At 54.1% G+C, this 22555-nt stretch overlaps 5 protein-coding genes across 5 annotated transcripts; 2 read left to right on the top strand and 3 right to left on the bottom strand.

Annotated features, from left to right (window-relative positions):
• Positions 1 to 91: 91 nt before the first annotated feature.
• Positions 92 to 1918, bottom strand: M406DRAFT_322632 (uncharacterized protein). Its single transcript, XM_040919668.1, has one exon. The coding sequence runs from the start codon at positions 1652 to 1654 to the stop codon at positions 470 to 472; it is 1185 nt and encodes a 394-aa protein (XP_040775469.1). The 5' UTR covers positions 1655 to 1918; the 3' UTR covers positions 92 to 469.
• A 3136-nt stretch (positions 1919 to 5054) lies between these two features.
• On the top strand, positions 5055 to 8064 carry M406DRAFT_330844 (uncharacterized protein; the record flags this gene model as incomplete). The annotated part of the gene is made up of 10 exons (XM_040920567.1): positions 5055 to 5106; positions 5202 to 5348; positions 5530 to 5553; positions 5879 to 5913; positions 5970 to 6386; positions 6541 to 6916; positions 7043 to 7395; positions 7605 to 7639; positions 7890 to 7908; positions 8020 to 8064. 10 exons carry the CDS (start codon positions 5055 to 5057, stop codon positions 8062 to 8064), a joined length of 1503 nt encoding a protein of 500 aa, XP_040775468.1.
• A 1376-nt stretch (positions 8065 to 9440) lies between these two features.
• Positions 9441 to 10190, bottom strand: M406DRAFT_241495 (uncharacterized protein; the record flags this gene model as incomplete). Its single annotated transcript, XM_040916146.1, has 2 exons — positions 9441 to 9913; positions 9962 to 10190. Coding segments are annotated over 2 exons (702 nt in total), but the record flags the coding sequence as incomplete, so codon positions are not given.
• Positions 10191 to 13523: 3333 nt separating this feature from the next.
• Positions 13524 to 15585, bottom strand: M406DRAFT_340097 (uncharacterized protein; the record flags this gene model as incomplete). Its single annotated transcript, XM_040921523.1, has 3 exons — positions 13524 to 14659; positions 14748 to 15425; positions 15498 to 15585. 3 exons carry the CDS (start codon positions 15583 to 15585, stop codon positions 13524 to 13526), a joined length of 1902 nt encoding a protein of 633 aa, XP_040775466.1.
• A 2392-nt stretch (positions 15586 to 17977) lies between these two features.
• Positions 17978 to 21817, top strand: M406DRAFT_70956 (uncharacterized protein; the record flags this gene model as incomplete). Its single annotated transcript, XM_040925382.1, has 3 exons — positions 17978 to 19699; positions 19892 to 21119; positions 21267 to 21817. 3 exons carry the CDS (start codon positions 17978 to 17980, stop codon positions 21815 to 21817), a joined length of 3501 nt encoding a protein of 1166 aa, XP_040775465.1.
• Between the last annotated feature and the right edge of the window lie 738 nt (positions 21818 to 22555).

The raw sequence follows: 22555 nt of genomic DNA, 5'->3' as shown, positions 1-22555 counted from the left end.
CTTCCCAGGCGGCAGCATTGTCACAGAGCAGGCCAGTTCAAACAACGAGCAGCATCGTCACCGAAATGGAATAATCACGAGAAACGCAGCTCATGGTGACGTTTGTTTTTGTTTTATAAAATGTATGTCATTCCCTTTCCGACGGGTATCATGTTCCGTAGTAGCAGCAGTAATAGTCTTGTCTACCTGAACAACTTCGTGTCGTGATGATCCTCCCAAGACAGAAAAAAAAAAAAAAAAGAAAGAAATGAAGGAGAAGATAAAATCCCCAAGTGTAACAGCAGTATTGGTCATGTTTACCCTCCTCCCCCTCTTAACGCCATGCAGTGTCAACCTGAAGCCCAACGCATTCATTTTGCCCGTCAATAGATGCAGATGAAGATACCATGTCCCCCGTTCCAGTAGCCATTAGCAATCCAGTCCATGCTTGCTTCCAAACCACACATACATGAAATCAAATAGGCATAGCTTAGGCGGCTGTGTGCTTGTAAGGCTCGTATGCCGAACCCGTGTTGTTGTTGTTATAGTAGTGGGCAGATTCGCCTTGGCCGTAGCCGGCGCCAGAGTAGGCACTCGACATGGCTGGGACCTCGGGGTCCGCAAGGCGCTGGTAGCCACGGCCGCCCGTAACACCGCCCGTCTGGGCCATCATGGCGGCGTCGTTGTCATAGTGCTTGCGGCCGGCACCACTGCGGCTCCTCCTGTGGTGGTCAGGGGCGCAGCAGCAGATGGAGAAGGTCCAGAACAGCACGGCGACGATGATGAAGAGGGCGGCGAGCCACACGTTGACCAAGAAGTGCTTGTTGAAGGAGGCGGTGACGCCGTACTTCTTGGCGCTGCCCTCTGCCAGACCAACAACGACGGCGGCGGCACCCGTGGCCAGGCCGGCGGAGGCGATGACAGCCAGTGCGGCGACAACCGCGACGAGGGTGGCACAGATGGAGAAGAAGCGGGTGCAGTTGGCAAAGATGCCAAACAAGATGGTGGCGCCGAGGAAGACGAAGGCGATAATGAAGCAGATCTCGGTCCACTTGGTCACGGCAGCGAACGTGTTCATGCCATCCTTGAGCGTCGTGGGGATCGTCGTGTTCCCGCCCGTGGCGCTAACGACCGCCGAAAAGGTGTTTTCAAAGGTCTTGGTGGCATTGGTGGCCCAGTCAAACTTGCCCTTCTTGCAGTTCGTGGTGCCGTTGTTGCTGTGCTCGCAGTAGTTCCAGATGGAGACGTAGTAGGCGTCCGCCAGGCCCAGGTCCGCAGCCGTGATGTTGCTGCTCAGCAGGTCGTCCTTGATGGCAGACTCGGCATCAGCCACAGAAGTCGCCGTCGAGAGGGCCGCCGAGGCAGTCTTGAGCAGGCCGCTGAAGTCACTCTTGAGGTCCGAGGTGGCAGTGCCAGCATCGCTCTCGAGGGCGCTGGCCGCGCTCTGGACGGCGCTGCCGGCAGAGTCCCTCGCATAGATCGGAAGAGGCACACTGCGGGACTCGAGCAGGCTCGAGATCTCGCTCACACTGATCGAGAAATCGGTGGTGTTGATCTGGAATTGGTACGAGTCCTTGGACGCGATTCCTGCCAGGCAGGCCACCAGCAGAGTGATGATACTGGCGATTGTAAGTGCGAATGGCACAAACACGCAGACTATCCTTCCAAAGCCCATCTTGAAGAACTTGTATCTGTTTGTGTGTGTGTGTGTGTGTGTGTGTGTGTGTTTGTGTTCTGGTTTGTTGATGTTTATTCGTGAAGGCGCACGGGAGAGAATGTACGAGATGACGTCGCCCCTCTCTTGGTTTTGTCGGTTCCGGGAATATCTGGTGGACACGTAAAAACGGATTTGCTGGTAATGGCTTGATGATGACCCCAAAACCCAGTTGTGGACGTTCTGGTCGTTATCTTTTTGCTTGTTTCGTGTCAACAAGAGGAGAAAATGCAGGAGGAAAGGTAATAACGAGAGAACAAAAGAGCGAAGGTGGTCGGACGGTGGCAGATAAATAAAGAGAAGAAGGTCAGGGAGACCCAAGGCAGTCAAGTAAGCATGACAAGGTGGTGGTGGGCGGTGATGGAGTGGCAGGGCCCATGGAGGGGGCCCTGGGTACGTACCGCAATACTTGGCACCGTAGCGGGCTGGGCTGCCGCAGCAGCACTTCAGTTCACCAAAAGGTCAGGACACGCCTCCCCAGACAACGTCACCCCCTGTAGCCACAGCACCTGCAGGGCCGGGATGTACCAGAATACTCCACCCCTGGCCCGCTATTTTTTCACCTTCTCAGGTGCTTTTCTGTTACGCTGCAGCCGCAGCCGCAGCAACGCCCGCTCATAAACCCACAGTACTGTACATTGTGGAAATCTTAAAAAATCTGGGTGGCGCAGTCAACTTGTTTCTTGTAAAATGTACGATCTGATTCAAGATCCTCCTCAACCCTGCAACCTCGAAATCTCACCCGCCACAAGAGGCACGCGGCCGTCATAGCCCTTGTCTTCTCCAAAAGGTCGTTTGCAGCGTAGAATTCCCACAATCACCCCCGCGCCTCCCCAACCTCAACAACAGCAGGCAGGGACCATGCTTCCTAGCAATCTCGTTGGTCGTCGATGGGACTCTTCCTTCGGCGACGGTGAGGTCCTGGATGGAGTCTAGCTTCTGAAAAGCTGTCAGACGCGATGAGTTGTGGTGGTCTCAAGGTCCACCTGTTGGGTCTTCCTTCGGCCGCCCTCGCCTCAGCTCCAGCGGCGATCCGGCTTGTCGCAACGCTTGCCATCTCATCATCTCTTCCATGCGCGGCCACGTTGTGTTTTTTTTTTTTTTTTTTTTGGCTGCTGCTGCTACTGCTGGGACGGCATCGCTTCCTCCATCCTCCTCCAGGCTACAAGGGCCGCCAACCATCAAACGTGTCTTGCTAGGGACGAGACGGTCTGGGTCTCGACCGCTTCAACGAGCCATCATCCACAGCATCTGCCTGCTGTCCCTCCGTGGCCTGCTTGCACAAGCTGTCGTTTTCACTACAGTGGCCGCCTCTTCTATTGCCTGTGACGTCGCGTGTGCAACAAATCAGCTTACATGGTCAACTTCACGTTGGGTCTGATACGGGCCTCTCTCGCCTCGACCCAGTTTGCCGTACATAAGCAAAGCCAGCAGGGCTTGTCGCCTAATCTGTAGCGATGAAATCATCCTTGACAAGCCCGGATGTCATGAGCCGTTCAGGCGGACGGAGGATGGAGCAGCTAACAATGCAGACAGCGTCCTACGTGCGCCACAGCCAGATCCTGCTGCAGCAGTTGGTTGCTGCAACGCATCCATGAGGATCTTCCCACTGGGGCGCAAGATGCTGGTAGGCCAGAGGCCACCAACTTTGAGAGTGAAAGAGAGAACGTGAAAGTACAAAAACAAGAGGTCGATGGGATCAGCAACCTTACCCGGAAAACTCGGGACTGGGACCTATTCATACACGGTGCCTCCCTTCACTGTCAGAACGGACGCGGTGTGCATAAGTAGGGCCTCACCCCGCAAAGATTCCCTAGCCAGTGGAGTCGCGAGCCACGAGGCTGAAAGGGAGGCGCAACCAACAACAATCCATCCTGCAGGCACCGAATGGTTTTTACCTGGGTATTTAGCAGCCATGGACAGACAGTCTGTGAAAAATGACCATCACGAGATGCAATTGTTGGTGCCGATACCAGCAACGTCTCACAGAGAGATTGGCCCCCCCCCCCCCCCTCTCCCGTATTCTCGGCACTGAGATCACAGCAAGACGAGGTGGCTGGTGGAGAGGGGATCAGCCCTGATCGGCAGACGAGACTAACAAGTTATCCTAGTCGTGCCAGGCAAACTTGCAATACGAGCTGGTTAGTACCTCACAAACCACCCAACAGACCGCCCTTGCGACAAAACCTTGACTGTCTGTTTGTCTTGGTAGGGGGGAAAAAGGTTTGATGTCCCTCGCGACTCCGACTCCTCTCGTGACTCAGTTTCACCTTGAGTGCTGACCTTCAAAATTTCGAGGACTACGCAATTCCCTCCCCGCCGTCCGCCACATTACGACGGCTGGCTCTTTTAGTCCGCTGTCCTGGGGAGGCTGTGCAAAGGGAACCCGAGCTTTGCATAAGTCCACCCAGAACTTTCTGGCCCGGTAGGCTGGGGATCCTCCGGATTCGCCCAACCACATGGCTCCCTCCTCTTACTTGCAGGGGGACCGTTTTCTCATAGAGTTTTTAGCTTGTTTCTTTCCTTTTTAGCCCCTTTCCTCCAAAGCTTCTAAAAATAACAATCCCCTCAGGCTGGGCCCTAAAGTACCGGCCGACGCCAAACCTACCACTAGGACAAGGTTCACAACGCCTCCCGTCATCCATTTGACAACGGAAACAAGAGGCCCGAATTCCCACAGCACTCTACTACTACTACAGAGAGAGTAACAATACAGTCATGTCATAAAAGCTACTACAATGTGTAGTAGAGGGTCTGCGGCAGACCGCTCTGACCGCAGCCACATCGGTTTTGCGTAAGCCGAGTTTTGCTCTGTTGGCCGTTGGGCTTGGCTTCCTCGTGGTACAGCAGTTGGGCCTTCATAGCGGCTTTTCGCGCGCCTTGACTCGCCGTTTCGACTGTTGTTCAGTCGCCGTGGTCGTGAACCCGCGTCGGCCGATGGGCACACCTATCGTTGAGCGGGGCTTCAGCTACTCATCCAGACTGCAATCCTTCTCATTTTTTCCTTTTTTGTCTTTCTTCTCTTCTTTTCCTCTCTCCTCTTTTCTTTGAGCCCTTGGAAACATCATGATGCTCGCTCTGATTCTCTCAGCTGATGGTCCTCCAATCAGTCTACCTCCAGCCCATGCTCCAATGCCGTCAAGTGGGCATCATAGACCGTGTGGATATGTATATGAGATATGATTCCGATCCGGCATCCGCCTGGAAATGGGTCTTGTCGACCCAGTAAATAAACGTGCATGGTGTCACAATCAAGTGATTTCACCAGGAGAACTGCAGGGCTGGGAACGCTCGAGAAGAACCGACAGTTCAAACTTGATGTGGTTGAATACAAAGAAGAAGAAAAAATATACAAGGCATCATGTCCCGCCTTCTGGAAGCGGCGCTGCTTTCTGGCCCTTCCTTTTTCGACGGTTCTTGCGGCGATGATGCGGTCTCGGGAGGGGTTCCTATCAGGGAAATGGGCCTTTTGTTAGCCGTGAAGGTTGTATTGGCTCGCACTCTTTAGGAGTCGAGATGGGTGACGGCGAGCAGCTGATCAGGACAGGGCGACATCTCCACAACGAAGAGAATCAGTCGTTCAAGGTCCAGCCAACAATCTCCAGCAGCACAGCTGACGTCTTTTCAAGCTCATGGGGCCTTGTAGGCGACAGAGGTAAGCATACAATCAACCCTACGTCCGACCAGTCCTTCTAATGTGCTCAGGCTGTGTTGTTCATGGTCGTCCACCGTCCCTTGCGTGGCTTTCTTGCTGCATCAAGCACACAAACCGCCCCCAGCGCGAGGCGGCTACCTGAACCCCCCCTGCAGTATAGTTACAATCTCGTCCGTTTCAGGAAACTTCCAGCGGTCTGCACTAGGTAAGTCTACCAATGAGCACCCCTCAAAGCGAACACCCACATCAGCATTATGCACGTTGGTTCTCTTACCGAGATAAACAAACCATCATAGCACAAAGGGGGTTCATATGCGCTGTGGGTTGGGACATGGAGAAGAATGAAGGTGAAATCTGGGTAAAAGATCCCGTTGTTTTCCCTGCCACAATGTTGGCGTTACTTGCGTCGACACTGTCAAGGTCCTGAAGCTCCAAACCAAAGAAAAGAAAGAAAAAGAAATTCAGTGATGAAGAGTAATGAGGGACAATCAATAAACCAACTATAATCGATTAATCACGATGTCGTCTAGCGATTCCGATGTCTACATACCGGAAGACTGCTATAGTATGTGTGGTAGGTGCAACAAGAAACCCCTCCCCCCCCCCCCTTTCAACTGAAAGGCCATCATCATCGTCGCCGTCGCTGCCACCGCCTCCTCCTCATCAGACTGCAGGCACAAGGATTCGACTGACCAAGAGGCGAATACCTCCACCCACTCCTTCACAGACGTAGCCTACACATCAGCACAAGCGCAAGACCAGGAAGGTGACCTCGCCAACCTTTGCAGTCCCGAAGGTCCCTTCGTGGCCCACTACATGGCATGCGTGCAGTGCGATAGCGACAACGCGGAAGATTACGCCGCGTACTTTTCACCGTTTATATCGTCTTGCTCGAGCGCGTCGAGCCCCATCCCAGCGTCCGTGACGTCGTATATCGATCTCGATCTCTACGCCATCGAGACCTTCTACATCGAGGGCGAGGGCATCACTTCGGAATATGTGGTTTATAGCACCTCGACGGTTGGGACGGTCGCATGGGTATGTTGTGCTGGTGGGGAAAAGAACTCATTGTCCATCTGTTCCCATTTGAAACGAGGATGGTGGTGGTGATGATGATGATGATGATGATGATGATGGTGATGGTGGTGGTGGTGATGATGATTGGGGAGAGCTGACATACGGACTTGCCCAGAACTCTGTCCTCTACGAGGTTTCCGCCAACGGCCTGATCGAGTCGTACCTCCCCACCAGCGTCATGGCGCAGCTCATCAAGTCTGTATCATCGGCGGCGAGCGCCGCCAAGGTCACGGGGAATCCCACCGAGCTGCTGTACTCGGCACTGGAGGCGGCGTCGAAGCCGGCGTGGTTCACGAGCGCCATCCCGGCCTCGTACACGAAGCAGATCGCCACGCTCGAGCAGCAAATTGAGTCGGTCTGGAAGACGGCCATGGCAGTCACCATAACAACGTCTGCAACGTCTTGGTCAACGTCCTGGGTTAGTGAGACGTTGAGTGCCAGTGCTGTGGCTGCGCCTACGACTGCCGCAGCAGCAGCGAAGAAGTCGGCCAGTGAGTCTCCCAGGGTGCATACCAAGCCCCCCTTTCCTTTCCTTTGCTTTCTTTCTTTCTTTCTGGCGCAAGAGGACCACCGCATGTGCTAAGTATCCCTCCCCCCCCCCCCTCTCTCTCTCTCAGGCAGCAAAGCGTGGGTAGCAGGGCCTGTCATCGGCTGCGTCGCAGGCATCACCCTGATCATGCTCGGCATGCTTCTGTTCTGCCGCCGCCGGAAAAGAAGAGCAGCAGCAGCAGCAGCAGCAGCAGCAGGGGAAGAAGCAGCATCGAAACCAGACAAACCTGAGCTGCCCGCCGACCCCGCTGCCATCTACGAGGCTCCGGACGGCGCCGTCGTGCATGAGCTCGATAGCACACAGATATCTACGCCTAGGGTTGATGACAGCGAGGCGTGGAGGCAACAACGATCGCCTATTGAGCTGGATGGGGAGGCGACTGGCTTTCTCCGGGACAACAGGAGCAGCAACACCGAGAATGTACCTTGAGTGAAAAAAAGTTGGGGGGGGGGGGGGGGGAAAGGGATTCCGGAGCGGGGAGGAGGACAACTAAGGATGCCATGGTATCTGAAATACATGGTGGTGATGGGCGGTGGCAAACAAACAGCAGGGTAAGAGGGGTGTCTAGTCCCCTTCTTTTCTGTGCTGTTTATGATTGATCAGAACATATATGACTTGATGATGCCTAGGTTGGGCTCAACTGCTTTGAGGAGGAGGAGACATGGTGTTCAGATGGAATGGGGGACGGGCTTGGAGCAGGAGAGGTGGATGCCTCCTATCCTTTTTTCTTTTCTTTCTTGCTATAATATTTGTCTTGTATCTAAGAAGCTCTTTGTCTCGAAGGTGCAAATTCGAAGCGTCTCGGGAGAAGAGGGATGATACCCTGGGTTTTAAGGCCGACTTGTGGGGGGAGGGGCATCAAGCTCAGCCGACCAAGATAATTAATGCAAATTGTTGGCAAATCTTGATTGTAGTCCATATTTCTTATCACATGTACGTCCTAGCCAAGTCCTGATTCCCTATTCTACTTCAAAATTGTCACCCACCGACTTTGTACGGAAAAGAGAAAAATGTTGATGTTCAACTGCATATATTCTTCTGTAGAGCAGTGGCTGTCAGGTTGAGATCATTGTGGTAACAGGCGGGTGAGGTGAGACAGGCAATGTCGAACCATATTGGATGTCGTGCTCATCCATACTGCCACCAGTATGTGGTACAGCCGATAAGCATGAAGAACTAGTAGAGAAGTAGTGTATAGAGAACGTCTTGAGAAGATGAAGCTGAGGGCCATGTGTCACTGCCCCAAACTTCATTGGCAGTGTTATGTGGAAATCACTCAAAGCTGGGAGCAAGATGATCACACATGCAGTATTCAAGCAAAGATGAATAAGTAATTCAAACGGGGGACGGTTCAAGGACCCCAGAAAGTTATTCAAGTACTCTTTCACCCAATGTATCAATTTTTTATGAGTTCTTTTCTTTATGAAATACCCAAACCCAAAAAGAGAAAGGAAAGCTATGCCAACGAGATTCCCAGACAGGATGATTTCCGAAAACGACAGACACCGATGCCCATGCTTGCACATGAAATCTTTTTCATCCCAGAAGCGCCATCGCCATGCCCCTTTTCATGACATAATCAGATAACACACAAGACATAGAGAAGAAGATATAAAAAAAACATGAAACCCAGTTGAGACAAGATTGACAGAGAAGGGGGGGAAAACAAGATGAAAAGAAGGAAGAAACAAGAAAAGACTGCTTGAGAAATACCCGAAGGTTCCCTTCCCTGAACGAAAGACCCCGACCTGTGAAGTGACCAACATTCATAAAAATGCGGAGTACAATCTGAAAGAGGCAATGTAAATATAAAATACATATAAAAGAGAAGAGAGAGAGAGAGAGAGAGAGAGGAAGAAACGAGGGTGATTAGGTTGTGAGAACAAGGTGTGTGGATGTATTTGTGCATACACCTCAGATTGGAGTGGGATTCTTAACAATAAAAGGGGGGGAAAAAAGGAGGATGATTTGAAATCCTGTTGCACAATTGTCCTCTCCCAAACCCCTCTCTCTTGTCGATCCGATGGCGTTGACCGAGGCGCCACTCTTTCTTCTTCCTCTTTTTCATATTTCAAGAACGGCACATGCATAAAAGACAACAAATCTCTCCTCTCCCACTATCAAGGAGAGAAGAACGTATTCATGCCCTTGCCATAAAAAGCAGTCATCGGACTCTGCATGTCCAACGGCTGTGGCACCACGGCTTCCGGGCACACATCGTAGTCAACCAACGTAGTAGTCGACGACAGCGGTGAGGAGATGATCGGCGATAGTTCATAGGGCACGCCTGTCATCTGGGTCGCGCTGCTGCTCTTGGCCCAGCTATGTGCTTCGGTCGCTTGGTGGTGGAGTTGATGTTGGTGATGGTGGGCACTAAAGACCATCTTGGGGCCTGCACTCCATGGCGTGGCGTTGAAATCGTGAAAGTCGACACCACCGTGATGATGGTGATGGTGATGTTGATGATTGTTATTGTTGTTGTTGTTATTGTTATGAGGACGAGGACGGTCATGATGATGAGGAGGAGGAGGAGGAGGATGCTGGTGATGCTGGTAAGGATGAGAAGGATGATTTGGCTGGTAGGCGTGCACAGCCGGGCCTCTGGCGTGCTCCTCACGAAACCACTCGAGGTCGGCCTCGATGTCGCACAGCCGCAACGTGCCGTGGCCCTCCCACTGGTCAATCAGGGCGGCGATCCGTCCGAAGCCCGGCGTGTGGCCGCCGCAGTGCCTGGCCTTGAAGCCACAGCAGATGAACAGGTACGAGTGGATCAGCTCGTGCAGAAAGGTCGAGATGAGCAGCCGGCGGTTGTACGACGTGTTCCTCAGGATCGGGCTGCTCAGCACAATGAGCGTCTCATAGCCGTCCCTGTGCGGCGGGCTAGCCTTTCGCAGCGCCGTGGTGCCGATGATCTTGCTGCTGTCGCCACCTTGAGCACCTCCTCCTCCTCCTCCTCCTCCTCCTCCTCCCTGCGGGGCATCCACACAGCCCGAGGACCACTCCCAGTGGACTCGGTGCGACAGCCTGCCGTAAAAGAAGATCTCGTCGGCGGCGCTGAAGATGGACTCGAGGGCGGCATTGTCCAGCTCAAAATCGGTGCGCTTGTCCGCGTGCGCCTTGGGGTGAATCAGGGCGCGCAGGATGCGCTCGTGCCGCTTGACCTTGCCCTTGGCCCACTTCATGTGCTGTGCGACCCGGCTCGCCGCGTTCAAGTCGTCCTCGGGTGAGAACTCACAGCAGGACGACGGCAACGACGATGACGGTAGCTGCCCATCTGCGGCGGTGAGGATGCCACGGCCGGAGTCGGTACGCTGCATGAAGCAGGCGATAGGTACGGGTGATCTTGCATTTTCGCGTGGTGGCTGCTGGCTGCTGCTGCTGTTGCTGTTGTTGTTTTTATTGTTGTTGTGCTGGAACTCGTGGTGGTGATGGTGGTGTTGTTGGTGGCGACGCTGTTGTTGCTGTTCTTGTTCTTGTTGTTGACGTTGGTGGCAGAGCTGAATGTGCTGTAATTCTTCTTCATCTTCTTCTTCCCCTCCTCGTCCTCCTCCTCCTTTCGTGGGTGGTGGTGGTGGTGGTGGTGGTGGTGGCGGGCCGAATGCCGTCGCCGGTGTGCTTTCCCGGATGATGAAGAATTGTGGTTCCGGTGAGGGCGAGGGCGAGGACGACCAGCAGTCCCGCTCCAGTGGCGTGCCGCCGCCTCTTGCTACTCTGTCATGTCGTTGGCCCAGACCCCAATGTTGTAATCGCTGTCGTGGCAAGCAGTAGGAGGGTGGCGCCGTCTCGTCCGAGTCGGACTCAAAAAAGCTGTCGCTGAGGTATACCAGGGGCTGCTTGCCCGTCGCGGTGGTGCTTGTGCCCGACGGCCGGGCTAGCAAGAACCCATCCTCATCTGTGCGATCGATGGACTGGAAATGGCCCCCTGCGCCAATCCTGTGAGCCATTGAACATGCTGGGGGGGTGGAGGAGCAACAAAAAGTGACAGTCTCTTTGAATGAAACTGTCAAAATAAGAATAATAATACTAATCGAGAGTGCGGGCTGACAACCCGGTCCGCGCGGGTGTGAGAATGAGTGTGGGAGGAAAAGTGCAGACTGCAACGATATGAGCCTGGACAGACGTCGTGGGAAAGGGTATAGGGCCTAGTTGAATGGCCTGTCGTGTCTATGTCCACATACACACTCGCACACGCACATGGACAGACGCGCAGGGCACACACGTAGTAGAGAGAGACACACACGCACACACACTACGACAATAGATGATGTGCATAAAACCAGGATCAAATCAGCATGCCAGTGCCAACTGTTCCCCTGCCCCCTCTTCCTCTCAGCCGAACCAAGAGAGGAACGAGAGAAGAGTGACACCCGTGGACACACACACACACGCACACCCCACTGTCTCTTGTCTCAGTGGACGTTGTTGCGCCTCATTCTTTGTTGGCGCGTCAAAAACAAGGGTGTTTCCAGGTACGAAACAAAAAAGCTCAGGATGAACGTTGCAGGTCTGCTCATGACGAGAGCGAGAGAGAAAAGAGTAGAGCGCCCTTCTGTCGGAGAAAACGAGAATCCAATAAGATGAAAGAGGGCGGGAGTAAGGGAACACCCTGCGAGCCAAACATCCTCGCCGGTTTGCCTGTGTCTCGACAGGGCCAGCTGGGAATAAAATTTAAAAAATAACAACCAAAGCCCCACGAAACTTGGCACAGAGAGGAACCTACTCCCTCCTCCTCGCTCTTGTTTCTGATACTGGAAACCCGGAGCAGGCGTGGCCCGAACAACCCTTCGATCCTCCTCTCTCACAAAGGGAGAGCGGTGAGCACTCCACCACAAGGGCTGCGCGTCCCAATGGCCTGGACCAAAAATGGATATGGCCCCATCAAAAACCACCCCTTCGTGTTGTACCGTCTGCACACTTTTTGGCAACTGGGCATGGGGGTGGTTCCAGCCCATCAGCAGCCCATTGCACAGCAGCCGCTGTCAGAAATTCGCTGCAGCAACACTAAGTTTGTTGTTCTTTTTTGCCTCTTGGTCGGCTGCATTGTAACAGCAGCCCGCTGGCGGCGCTCGGCAGAGAACGGACGAGAAGAACCAGGAAAGAGAAAGAACACGATAGAGAGAGCGTGCCAACAACGCCACCCAAGGAAAATTGGAGACCCTGGTAGCCTTGTTGTGTAGCGGTGTCAATCTCCCTCCCTGTCAGCAGTGCTGGCCTCAGGTTGAGAGGCGTCCGCTCCTGGTCCTGAAGGCATGGCGTGCCGACCAAAAAAAGAAAAAGGCAGAGAGAGAGAGAGAGAGAGAGGGAGAAGTGAGGCGGGCAGATGCATAGGTGTCCGGCAGAGAAAACATTGGCGACGATCTCTGCGTGTGGGACGGTCACTCTGGTCATTCCATCCCATGCGATCAGGTCGTGATTGGTTGAGGCGAATTCGCCTTACTTTGGACAGGTTTGGTGGCGTTGATCGTCCACTCTTGCGACGTATCTCGCATGTGCCGGAGCAAGGAGGTGGCTATAATAGTTCATGCCCTATTCACAGGGCTTGCTCGATGCAGCAGCGCGCGGCCATTGGCCCCTAAAGTGTCCCAGATTCCACAGTGCTGCTGAGTATAACGGGAAACACAAAATACTGCAGTAGTTTCTCCAGAGGCTGTGACCAAGAGATGAAGTCGGGAACGATGGTTGCACGGCATACAAGTTGTTTCAGGGGGGGGCGGCCACTGGCGGCCCCTCAAGTGACCCACTCGATTTTTTTGGTAGCTCACCAGTACATGCACCTTGCCGCTGTACTTAATGTACTATGGTATGAACCGGTAGAGCCGCTGAAGGGGGGGGGGGGGTGGGGAGCCAAGTTCTCGATGTGCTATCGCATGGCCTGGCGAGCTTCGGAATGGGGAAATTGCATTGCCCATAGTATATATTTCCGATCATATGCGCGCTGTCACCATCATGTGGCGTGTATGTGTGTGTGTGTGTGTGTGTGTGTGTGTGTGTGTGTATGTGTCCCGTCTACACTGGCTTGACCGGGTCCACAGCCGAGCACTTTATGTCGTCAAGTCAGTCCACACCCATTATTTCATGGAAATGTCCGTATGATTCACGATGGTAAGCCTCGAGGGGCGATCTCCGCCTCGACATGTTTTGAATTTCCTGCTGGGTTGATCGATTCACGGTTGTGGCCGGAGTTTTCTAGCGACCCGTGGGACGGTCCTTTCGCGTTGCTCGTCTCGATGGTATGTCCCACGGAGGACCTGACTCGTATCGGTAGCCGATCACAAGGAATACCTGTACCAACATATATTATACCACAGTAGCGCCATCCTTGGCCTCGTTACGGATCGCTGTCAGACAAGGTCAACCAACGCTGGTATCTGCACCACCTCCTAGAGGAAGAATAAACCAAAGGCTGTTGTTGTGTTTCCCGAGGCGTCAGTTCTTGGCCTGTTGTTGCCTTGGAACACAATAGATGCCGGCGAACTACCTCGATCCTCTTATTCAGCCGCGCCTTGACGCGGGTCTCATGTGAAGCAAGGCATGGGAAATGGGTCCCGCTAGACCCCCAGGCCGAGATTCCGGACGAACCGGACGTCGTCAGCCTGCCTCTCTAGTGCTCGCCTCATATTCTCGCCGTGAATCCTTTCCTCGCTCTCCTTTTCTAGCTCTGCGGCCGACCTGGCTTCTTCCTGTAAACCCTCAGGGCCAAAGGCGGGCGAGGATGTGAACGAAACCAGTCCTATGTTCTCGCCCGTCCAGAAGAGCAGGTCATTGTCGTTCACCCTTGCAGTGGGCTGGTCTTGTGTCGGCAGTAGCTTCCTCGCAATGTCATCGGATCCGGGCATCGATGTAAAGATTGAGGGGTCCTGCGTACGCTCGCAGTGGCCAACTTGCTCGCGTCGGACTTCGGTAAACCCATCTCTTTCGAACCACTTGATCCGCCCCGATCCATCCGAGAATACTAGCCTCGTCCCTTGCGTAGTGCCCGACAAGATTTTTGAGTCGGACGATGACTGTCGGTTCTTGAAGACAGAATGCGCGAGCCCTCCCTGTAGCGACGTTGGCAGGCTCGGCGAGGGCTGCAGACCATATACCTCCAAGGACCCTTTCGTCTTGTACTCGCCAAATGCCAGCAGCGTCCTCCCGCCAGAGGGCGTCCTCTTGGACATCTCAAGCTGCTCGAGCGAGAGCTGCCCTTCGCGACGAAGCTCACTGTCCAGGGTCGAGAAAGGACCAGCTATCGAGCTCAGGCTGCACAGCCGCGCCCCAGAGTGTATGCTACCCTTGATCGAAGGGAACATCCGCCTGTCGTAGAGCAAAATACTAGGAAACCGCCCTGCGACGAAGATCTCATCCGCCATATCAATGGCCGTACCTGGACGCCTCATGTGAAGGATGCTCAAGGGTGCTGGGTGCGCCAAAGGGGCGTACGGCGGCAGGGGTGTGTCATCGAACAACGCCTTCAGGCCTTTTTCGTAGAGCTCCTTTGCACCGAAGCCGCTCGAGCCATCAAGCCTCTCCACGCCATCTCGCCAAGATGCAGGTCTTGATCTGAAGTCGTGAAGGTGTATGCCCGCATTGGTACCGACAGTGAGCGGGGCCCAAGGATCCGTTGCAGAAAGGGCTGTGATCGACCAAGGAAACGACTCACACCCCACAACTGCGAGCCTCTGCAGGTCTACCTCGATCAGATCTGCTTAAGAGTCAGTTGCGAACAAGTTTTCCGAGGGTCCGAAACGCAGTTCTGAGATGAGGAAAGTTTGGGGGGAGAAGAGACTGACGGCTCTGAACAGCAAAGAAGGCAAGGTGCAGTTTGCTGTCTACACTGACACACTCGGTTACGCCAGAATCTATTCTTTTGGATCGAGTAATGCTGTCGTCGCCTGAACTTGCATCGATGTGGAGGATCCCGGGCCGGCTCCTTGCAACTAAGGCCCCTTTCCTTCCTTTGGCTCCTGTCACATCCCAGAGGCAGACGGAACCATCGTCCAGAGGTGCCACCGCGAGAATGGTCTCTAGCCCATGAGGTTCTTGGTCGGGGTTGTCGGGTCGATACAGTGCCAGGCCTCGCGCCTCGATGTAGGTACTCTGGGTACCATCTCTCAACAAGGGCTGCTGCAGCCAGTTGACAGCCACGGGGGCGTTCCTCTGGATGTACTCATCGTACCAGTTGACATTTTCACCTTCATACGAAGGATCCCAGTTTGCCAAAATCCGTTTCCGCTCTTTGATCCTCAGGTTAGTCAGGTTGTGAGCATGGGACACAGTGCTCCCGGCAGCTGTGTTGTTTATGACTTCGAAGCTGCTCTCGTGGCCAAGGAGCTGCTGGCGTCGCCGGAGGTTCTGGAGGAAGGTGGACTCCTCGAAGCATATGGACCGCCAGAAAGTATTATCTCTGCAGATGCTCAGGAGTTTCTTGCATGCCAACTGCAGATTCGTAGTCTCGGACGGCTCGAGAACTGTTAAAGGAGGGTGCGAGCGGGTCAGCCTGAACCTCGCTCCACCGCAGAGCAGATGGAGCAACTACTAACATGAGAGAATCTGGAGCAGCATCTCGGGAGGAAGCCCCAGGATCCCTCTGGGCTTGGCTTCCTCCTGCTCCTGGTCTGAAGGCTGCATCTCGAGGGGACTTGGTGAAGCTGTCTCTATTGGGTTCCTTGGCAACCTTCTTCCAGGCCAGCATCCAGTCTTTGTCGGTCCGCGCCCTGTGAAAATCCACCGATTCCGAAGAGCATATACGAAGCACCCGACCAAAAACAAACCAGAAGCTGTCCGGTCAGGAGATGATACGAACTGTCAAATCTGAGGATAATCCTAATGATGCTCGTGTGGACGAGAGAATATCGAACTCCATCGAGAAATATAAGCAATAAGTCAAGTTTGACTTGTCGTTTATCATTGGTTGCAGGTGGAAAAGAAGGTGGTCGTGATTCTTAAGGTACCTAGCAACTGGGGCCAGGATTGTCGAGGCACATTTCTCACTAACGTTGCTACCTAGCCAGCTAACCTAGCGGATCCGCAGCGCCGAATCCCCCGCCGTCTAGTGGATGGGCTTCGCGCGTGCAGGAGTAGGGGACCTTATCTAAGTAATCAGCAAATGAAAGAGCGAGGAGGGGTGTACTAGACTCAATAAGACAACCACCTTTCTTCCCTTCAGGACCACGCGCTACTTGACTTCATCTCATGCATGTGTTAATCCCCATGTCAAATACACCAAACTGATCGCTACGGAACACCCAAGTGAGTCTTGAGCACCAATATGCATCTCAGATGGAGGCATGATTGATGTAGTCCCTATCAGACTTTTGGACCTGTCTGTCTGCTGCTCTCAGGTCTAGAAAGTCTGAGAGGAGGGCTGTACTCTCCATTCAAGCTTGACTTTCAGTTACAAGGTAATATTCCTGGAGTTCCGGAGTTGAGGGCAGATCCAAGCACCAAGACAGCCTCATCAGATATGACTTCATGTCCCTATTTCATTTCTATGTTTCTTGTTTGTGCTCAAGCCCGAGGATATATTGCTCCCTTGCAGATGAGTGTCAATGTTGGTCTCCAGAACCTGAACATCTCACGCTCAAGTGCACGGGACACGTGAGCAGCTTCCAATAGGGACACTACTGGGAAAGGATTTTCACTCTGGAGGTTATTGTTTCAGCTCAATGATAGCTAGACGGTGAGGATCTAGCTTGTCCATCCACTGGTGCATGCGTGTTGTCTCTTGGAAAGCTTGCCACAAGTGCGGCTAGGCTTTGCTCTTTGCTGCAAGCAATGAGGGGGAACGCTTAAGGAAGATATAGTCTGTGAGATTGTTAGACTGGGTCAGCTGTGCGTTTTCAAAACACCACATATAGCAAGAGGTGAATTCATGCTCTGGTCAGACAGCAGAAAGGGATCATCTCGTTACTATCTAGTGGCAGCAGTGGGCATTTGAGCAAAAGAAAGGAGGCTAAGGTGTTGTTGCAGCCGACTACCAATGAAGAGTGAAATGGATTGGGATGCTGGAGAGTGTCCAAGAGGGGGAGACAAGATCATGAAGTGAGAATACTACAGCAGGCAAGCTATCAAAGCACTGACAATGTGATATGGTCTGGCATTTGAGGTAAAGTACTGGTGGTCACATCAGGAGGACAACAGGCCAGATATAAGCCTGAGTATGATAACAGATGCAGCAGAGAGTAAGCGATTTGTTCCAGTCTACTCCTCTTCGTCTTTGACTCTACACTCTCTATTTAGTGTACACAGCTTCACAAGGTGAGCGACGCGTGATTCATAGGTGATGTCTGGTGGGGTCACCTGCATTCTGCTAATAAACACCGTGAAGGATCTAGATGTGAATGATACAGCTGCTGACGCTAGCTAGCAGAGGTCTCGCTCGCTCATTGTGACCCTTTTTGATACTTCTCAAGGATATACACAGTGATCGACGAGTGAGTGAGAACCTGGATCTCCTTCCAACCCATGCCAACAAGTTACGTCTACGACCCTGTCAAACGTTCTGAAGGAGGCATGGTTGGAAGCAAAGAAGAGTAATTGATGATTCTCATGGGTGAGGTACTTGCAGACGCCTTTTCACCTCTGCTCTGATCTTGATCGTCCCACCTTTTCCACCTCCCAGCTCCTATCTCTAGCTCACACCTTGCCACCCCCCTCCACTCTCTAATCTTGTCCCTCAACCTTCCTTCTTCCTGATCACCTCCGTTTCTCCTCTATCCCTCCCAGCCATCAACCAAACGCCCAATAGTATCCCAGTCTGACTAACAAGCTGGGCTTGTCCAGAGCTTCCTGACCGAGATTGCCAAAAAAAAACATTGTTGAGCTGGTACGTCCACCCCCATCCTTCTTCTGTTTCTCCGTTCTCCTTCTTCCTCCACTTCCCCTCCTCCCGCCCTCAAGCCTCTGTACAATACGACAGGACTGCTCACCTGTTTTCATACCCTCCTCTTGTCTGTCAGTCAACCCTCCGTAAACCTCCCAGAATCTAATCACACGCGTCTATCCACGCAGATTCACGAGCATGTCTTTTCCGGCGCGATGTGCTCGAATGCCCAGCGGCAGCGAGCAGCGGCCCATAGGTCGCGCCTCCCTCGAGGCTGCCACGGGTGCGGGGCCCAATAATAGCTCCAATAATGATACGACCATGCGAGACTCTGCTCCTCCGCCCATCCCGGAGCGGTCCCTGGCCAGGCTGCCCACTCCACGCCCGCAGCGCTTCCAAAACATACGGGAAGCGCATACTCACATTGTGCAGTCGAGGCACGGATCGCTGAGTGGGCCACCAGCAGAGCCCTCCTTCGAAGTCGAGGGCGAGGGAGACGCCGCGGTGCTGGATGATGCAGCGATGACGAGGCCCTGGAACTCCGTCACGCCCTCGACACCACCTCCCACGCCGTCAGAAGAGGATACCAACAACAACGACTTGAGCACGCCCCTGGATGTGCCCACCCTCCTCGAGCACTTTGCCCAGACCTTCTGCCTGCGCGTGGATCAGGACGCAATGCCGCCCCCCCTCAACCTGTCTCGACTCGCGACCTCGTATTCCCCTCTTTCGCCGTCGCAGCAGCAGCAGACTTCGGCCTCCGCCTCCCAGCAGTACTCCGACGGCTCGATCGCGCGCATCATCGCGCAGTACGGCAGTCACTCTTCCTCCCTGCCCCGCCTCGATGATAATGGCGACCAGGGAGAGGCCGGCGAGCGCCACCGGCAGCAGCACGCCGCCTCCGCCCTCGACGCGCTGGACCATGTCATCGACACCGAGCTCGACCATTTCATCGGCCAGAACCAAGACGCAGCACAGGCCAACAACAGCACTGTCCCCATCATGCGCAGCGTAGTGTTTGCCCAGCGCTTCACTACTGGGCGGAGCGCCACCGCCGTGGCTGCCACCACTCCCAGGTTCGCCGCGGCTGCTGGGCTGGCACATCGTTCCACCACCACCACCAATTACGCGTCGCCTCCCCATGTCGCGCTGCCCATTCTGCCTGTGTCGGTCAACCCTACCAACGCCGCGTTGCCCCGACGACCAGATCTCGTCGTCGCTGCTGGTGTTGGAGGTGTTCATCTTCCTGTCGCTGCAGGTGATGGTGAGCTGTCTCCACGCAGGCCGTTGCCATCATCCTCTTCGTCATCGTTATCAGAGGTGCCGATCCTGCAGAGGTATGATGACTTCACTGATGACGAGCGCAATTATGCCACCAGCTCTGGCATTGCTCGCGTCGCCGAGCCCAAGAAGACGAAGAAGAAGGTTGGGCCGAGGAGAGAAGGCACGCCAGAGGCGTCAGGCAATGTCGCACAGCTGGCACCTCCGCCAAGCAGGATGCACTCCATGAGGCAGCAGCAACAGCAGCAGCGGCACAGTCACCAGAGCGCCTCGAGCTGCTACAGCAGCGCGGTATTGTCTGAGGCGTCAGACCTGGAGCCGTTCCCATACGCCAGGTACGAGGAACAGCAGCAGAAACAGCAGCGGCAGTCTTCCTTGTTCCTTCACCCCTCCAGGGAGCGTGTGGTGTCGGCAAACCTGCGACAAGTCAGCGGGCTGCCGCGTGCAAGCCAGACGACTGTCTGGTCTGAGCAGGAGGAAGAGAAGAGAATACCGTCTTCGAGGTTCTATCAGGGTGGTGGTGATGTCTTACCTGGGGAGCAGCAACACCCAGTACCAGCTGGTGGTGGCAGCAGCTTTTACGACCAGGATGCCATTAGGTCAAGATGGAAGATGGGAGGAAGTTCGAGGTCTGTTTCTGTGGGTGTGAAGGTGCCTGTTATAAACAAAGGCAACCACTTTGGCGGAACTGGCCGGAACATGGCGGAGTCTTCCCAAAAGTCGACAGCAGGTCAGGGGTACAAGAAGAAGAATACGACGACGACGACGACGCCAACATGTGAAGCAGAAGGGCCATCGAATCAAATGACTGGGGAACTCGACGATGATTAGGAGACATCGTACACCAGCATGAGAGGAGGTCCTTCGATGCATGGTGCAGGCTTATCTTTCAGCAACAATCACAACAACAAAACCCAGCAGGATACAGCAGCTGGTGCATACCTTGTTGGCAAGCCTTGTGGTGACAGCCTTGCAGACAACACAGACGATGATGATGAGCTGCCCCAAGGTCCCCCGCCCCTTCATGCCTTTGAGAACAGCGGACCTTTCCGGAACAAGACTTTCTTGGTTCATCCACCCCCACCAGAACTCACAGGCGGCAACACTGCAAACTTGACATATCGGAGCCATCATGTCCTAGGTGAGGAGAGGCCTGTGTTGCTTCCTGAGGCTTCAGGCCAGCGAGGAGGACCAGGTCTGTTCCAGAACAGTACTCGAAACCTTTCCAAGCCCAGTCCAGTTCAGTCAGATGCTGCTGCTGCTGCTGCTGCTGCAGCACAGCCGGCGAGTCGTCGAGCATCTCTGGAGGAGCGGCTTTCCAGATTGAAGAACCCGTTCTCCAAGTCAACCAAGATACCCATTCTGTTGCCTGGTAAGCAGGAGGGACGACCAAGGAGGTCCAGATACTCTAATCTGGGAGAGGATGGGTATGAGATGACTTCTCTCCCACCACCTGTAACGCCTCGTGGTCCATCTCAGCAGCAGCAGCAGCAGCAGCAGCAGCAGCAGCAGTATGGTGAGAAATTCCTAATCCCCTTCCCCAACCCTGGATTTGTTCCTGTAACTGGATCTGACAAACAAGTATCACCAGGACCATATGAGAACCGAGGAGACGTCTACAATCCCTATTTCGACTCCTCTTCCAGCCCGCCCGCCGCTCCTGTCCCCCGCCCAAGAAGATCCACCGTCGAGTCCTACAACGAGTCCACCCACACGAGCCTGGCCCAGTCGCCCTACCTGGACCTGATAGGCCTCTCCGAGGCCCAAGCCCGAGCAGCCGAGCGCCAGAGCCGCGGCAGGGACGACGATCCCACGCAGACCTTGCGCGCACACGGCGAGGCCTGCAGGCGTGCTCTGGGCGGCAACCGCAGCTACCCGACCAACGTGAGCAACGCCGGCTCGCCGTCCGAGACGTCTTCTAGTGTTGGTGCTGGTTCTGGTGCTGGCACTGTTGCGACGCCCCCGAACGTGCGCAGGAACTTCATCCCTCATGGCTTTGCCAGGGGCGACTTTTCTAGTCCGCTTGCTTTTGGCAGCAGCAGTGGAGATCATGCCTTGCGTAAGGACTTGTCCCAAGCTCACCAAGAAAGAGGAGGAGGAGAGAGAACATGATATATTGATGGAGATATGTGTCTTAAAATAAAATAAAATAAAAAAGAAGAAAAAGACAAGTCAGTGATTTTGCTAACATTTCTTACACTGATAGGAACTCTGGCCACACGCGACGACACCCACCCAACCATCGGCACCATCACCGGCTCCGACATGACCATCACAACCATCACCCACGCCGACGGCACCCGAAATTTCGAATTCCACCCCCCACCCCGCCTCCACCGCTGGGACGAGATCCGCCGCTGGGGTGGCGGTGGTAGCAGCGGTGCCGCCCCGCGCTCCACCGACCCCTCCCTGCAGCACATTCAGCACTTTGGCGAGCGCGGATTCCGGTCCCTGCACCGCCGCGGCCGGGATGAGGAACAGCAGCGGCGGCAGCAGCAGTACTGGCTGTCTCGAGACGCCGACGAGCAACGCAGGCTCTTCTTTGCAGGTACGCTGCTGGTCTCGACGCTGCCGTTTATTGCGCCGATCGCGCTCTGTGGTGGCTTCAACAGCGCGCTGTCGTGGTTCACGCGCGGTCAGGTGGATGGGTTCACCCCGACACAGAAGCGCTGGCTGTTTGTGGAGATGATTGTTGTCTTGATGGTCACTGTTGCTGTGGTTGTGTGGGTCGCCTTGCGGACTGCGGTTCATCACTGAACGAACGAACGATGCATGGGTGTGTAAATTTGTCTCTGAGGTTACACCGGCCTGTGTCCTCTTCTAGAAAGGAAGGAAAGAAAGAAAGAAGGAGGAGAACGCAAAAAGACAGACGACCACGATGAGGAAACCGGATACCACGCAGACTCATGGACTGGAGTGCATGAAGCACATTACACGGCTTTGCGATTTCTACGAGGCATGCCCTGGGTGCAATGGGCCTTCTGTGGACATAAACTAGTTCTACGCATAACGGGGTGATGTGATGGATGGATAGCTCTGCTTACACCATCAACATCTCTGTGAAGATGAAGAATGATGGGTTATCTGTCTCTACTTGCTAGTTTGGAGGACAAGTTTCACCAAAAGTCGAGACCGAAAAGAAAGGAGAGACGAATATGAAGAAAGCAAGAAGAAGAAGAAGAGGATATGAAGGGGGGGGGGACACCCATGTAACGCCGACATCTGTATGGATATGCTCATTTGCGAGAGGTTTTTGTAAGAATGAAAAAGAATGGATAATGGAAAGGAAGGAGATCTGGTTCCTTTTATGAGCCCTGGGACACTTCTCTGTGGTTTGGGACAACAAGAGTATTGATGGCAATAAGGCGTCCATTTACTTCCTTGTCTCGTCCCCTTTGGCATAGATGTAATCCCAGTCTTTCCAGAAAGCCATTCGCTGGGTGAACAACCCGGTGAGCATGAGTTGACAAGGACGTAATTAGCCTTCTGATAAGA

This window comes from Cryphonectria parasitica, assembly GCF_011745365.1.
Source record: "Cryphonectria parasitica EP155 unplaced genomic scaffold M406scaffold_5, whole genome shotgun sequence".
NCBI lineage: Eukaryota > Fungi > Ascomycota > Sordariomycetes > Diaporthales > Cryphonectriaceae > Cryphonectria > Cryphonectria parasitica.
The sequence above is the reverse complement of the archived record's forward strand: the minus strand, read 5'-3'. Positions and strand labels throughout refer to the sequence as shown.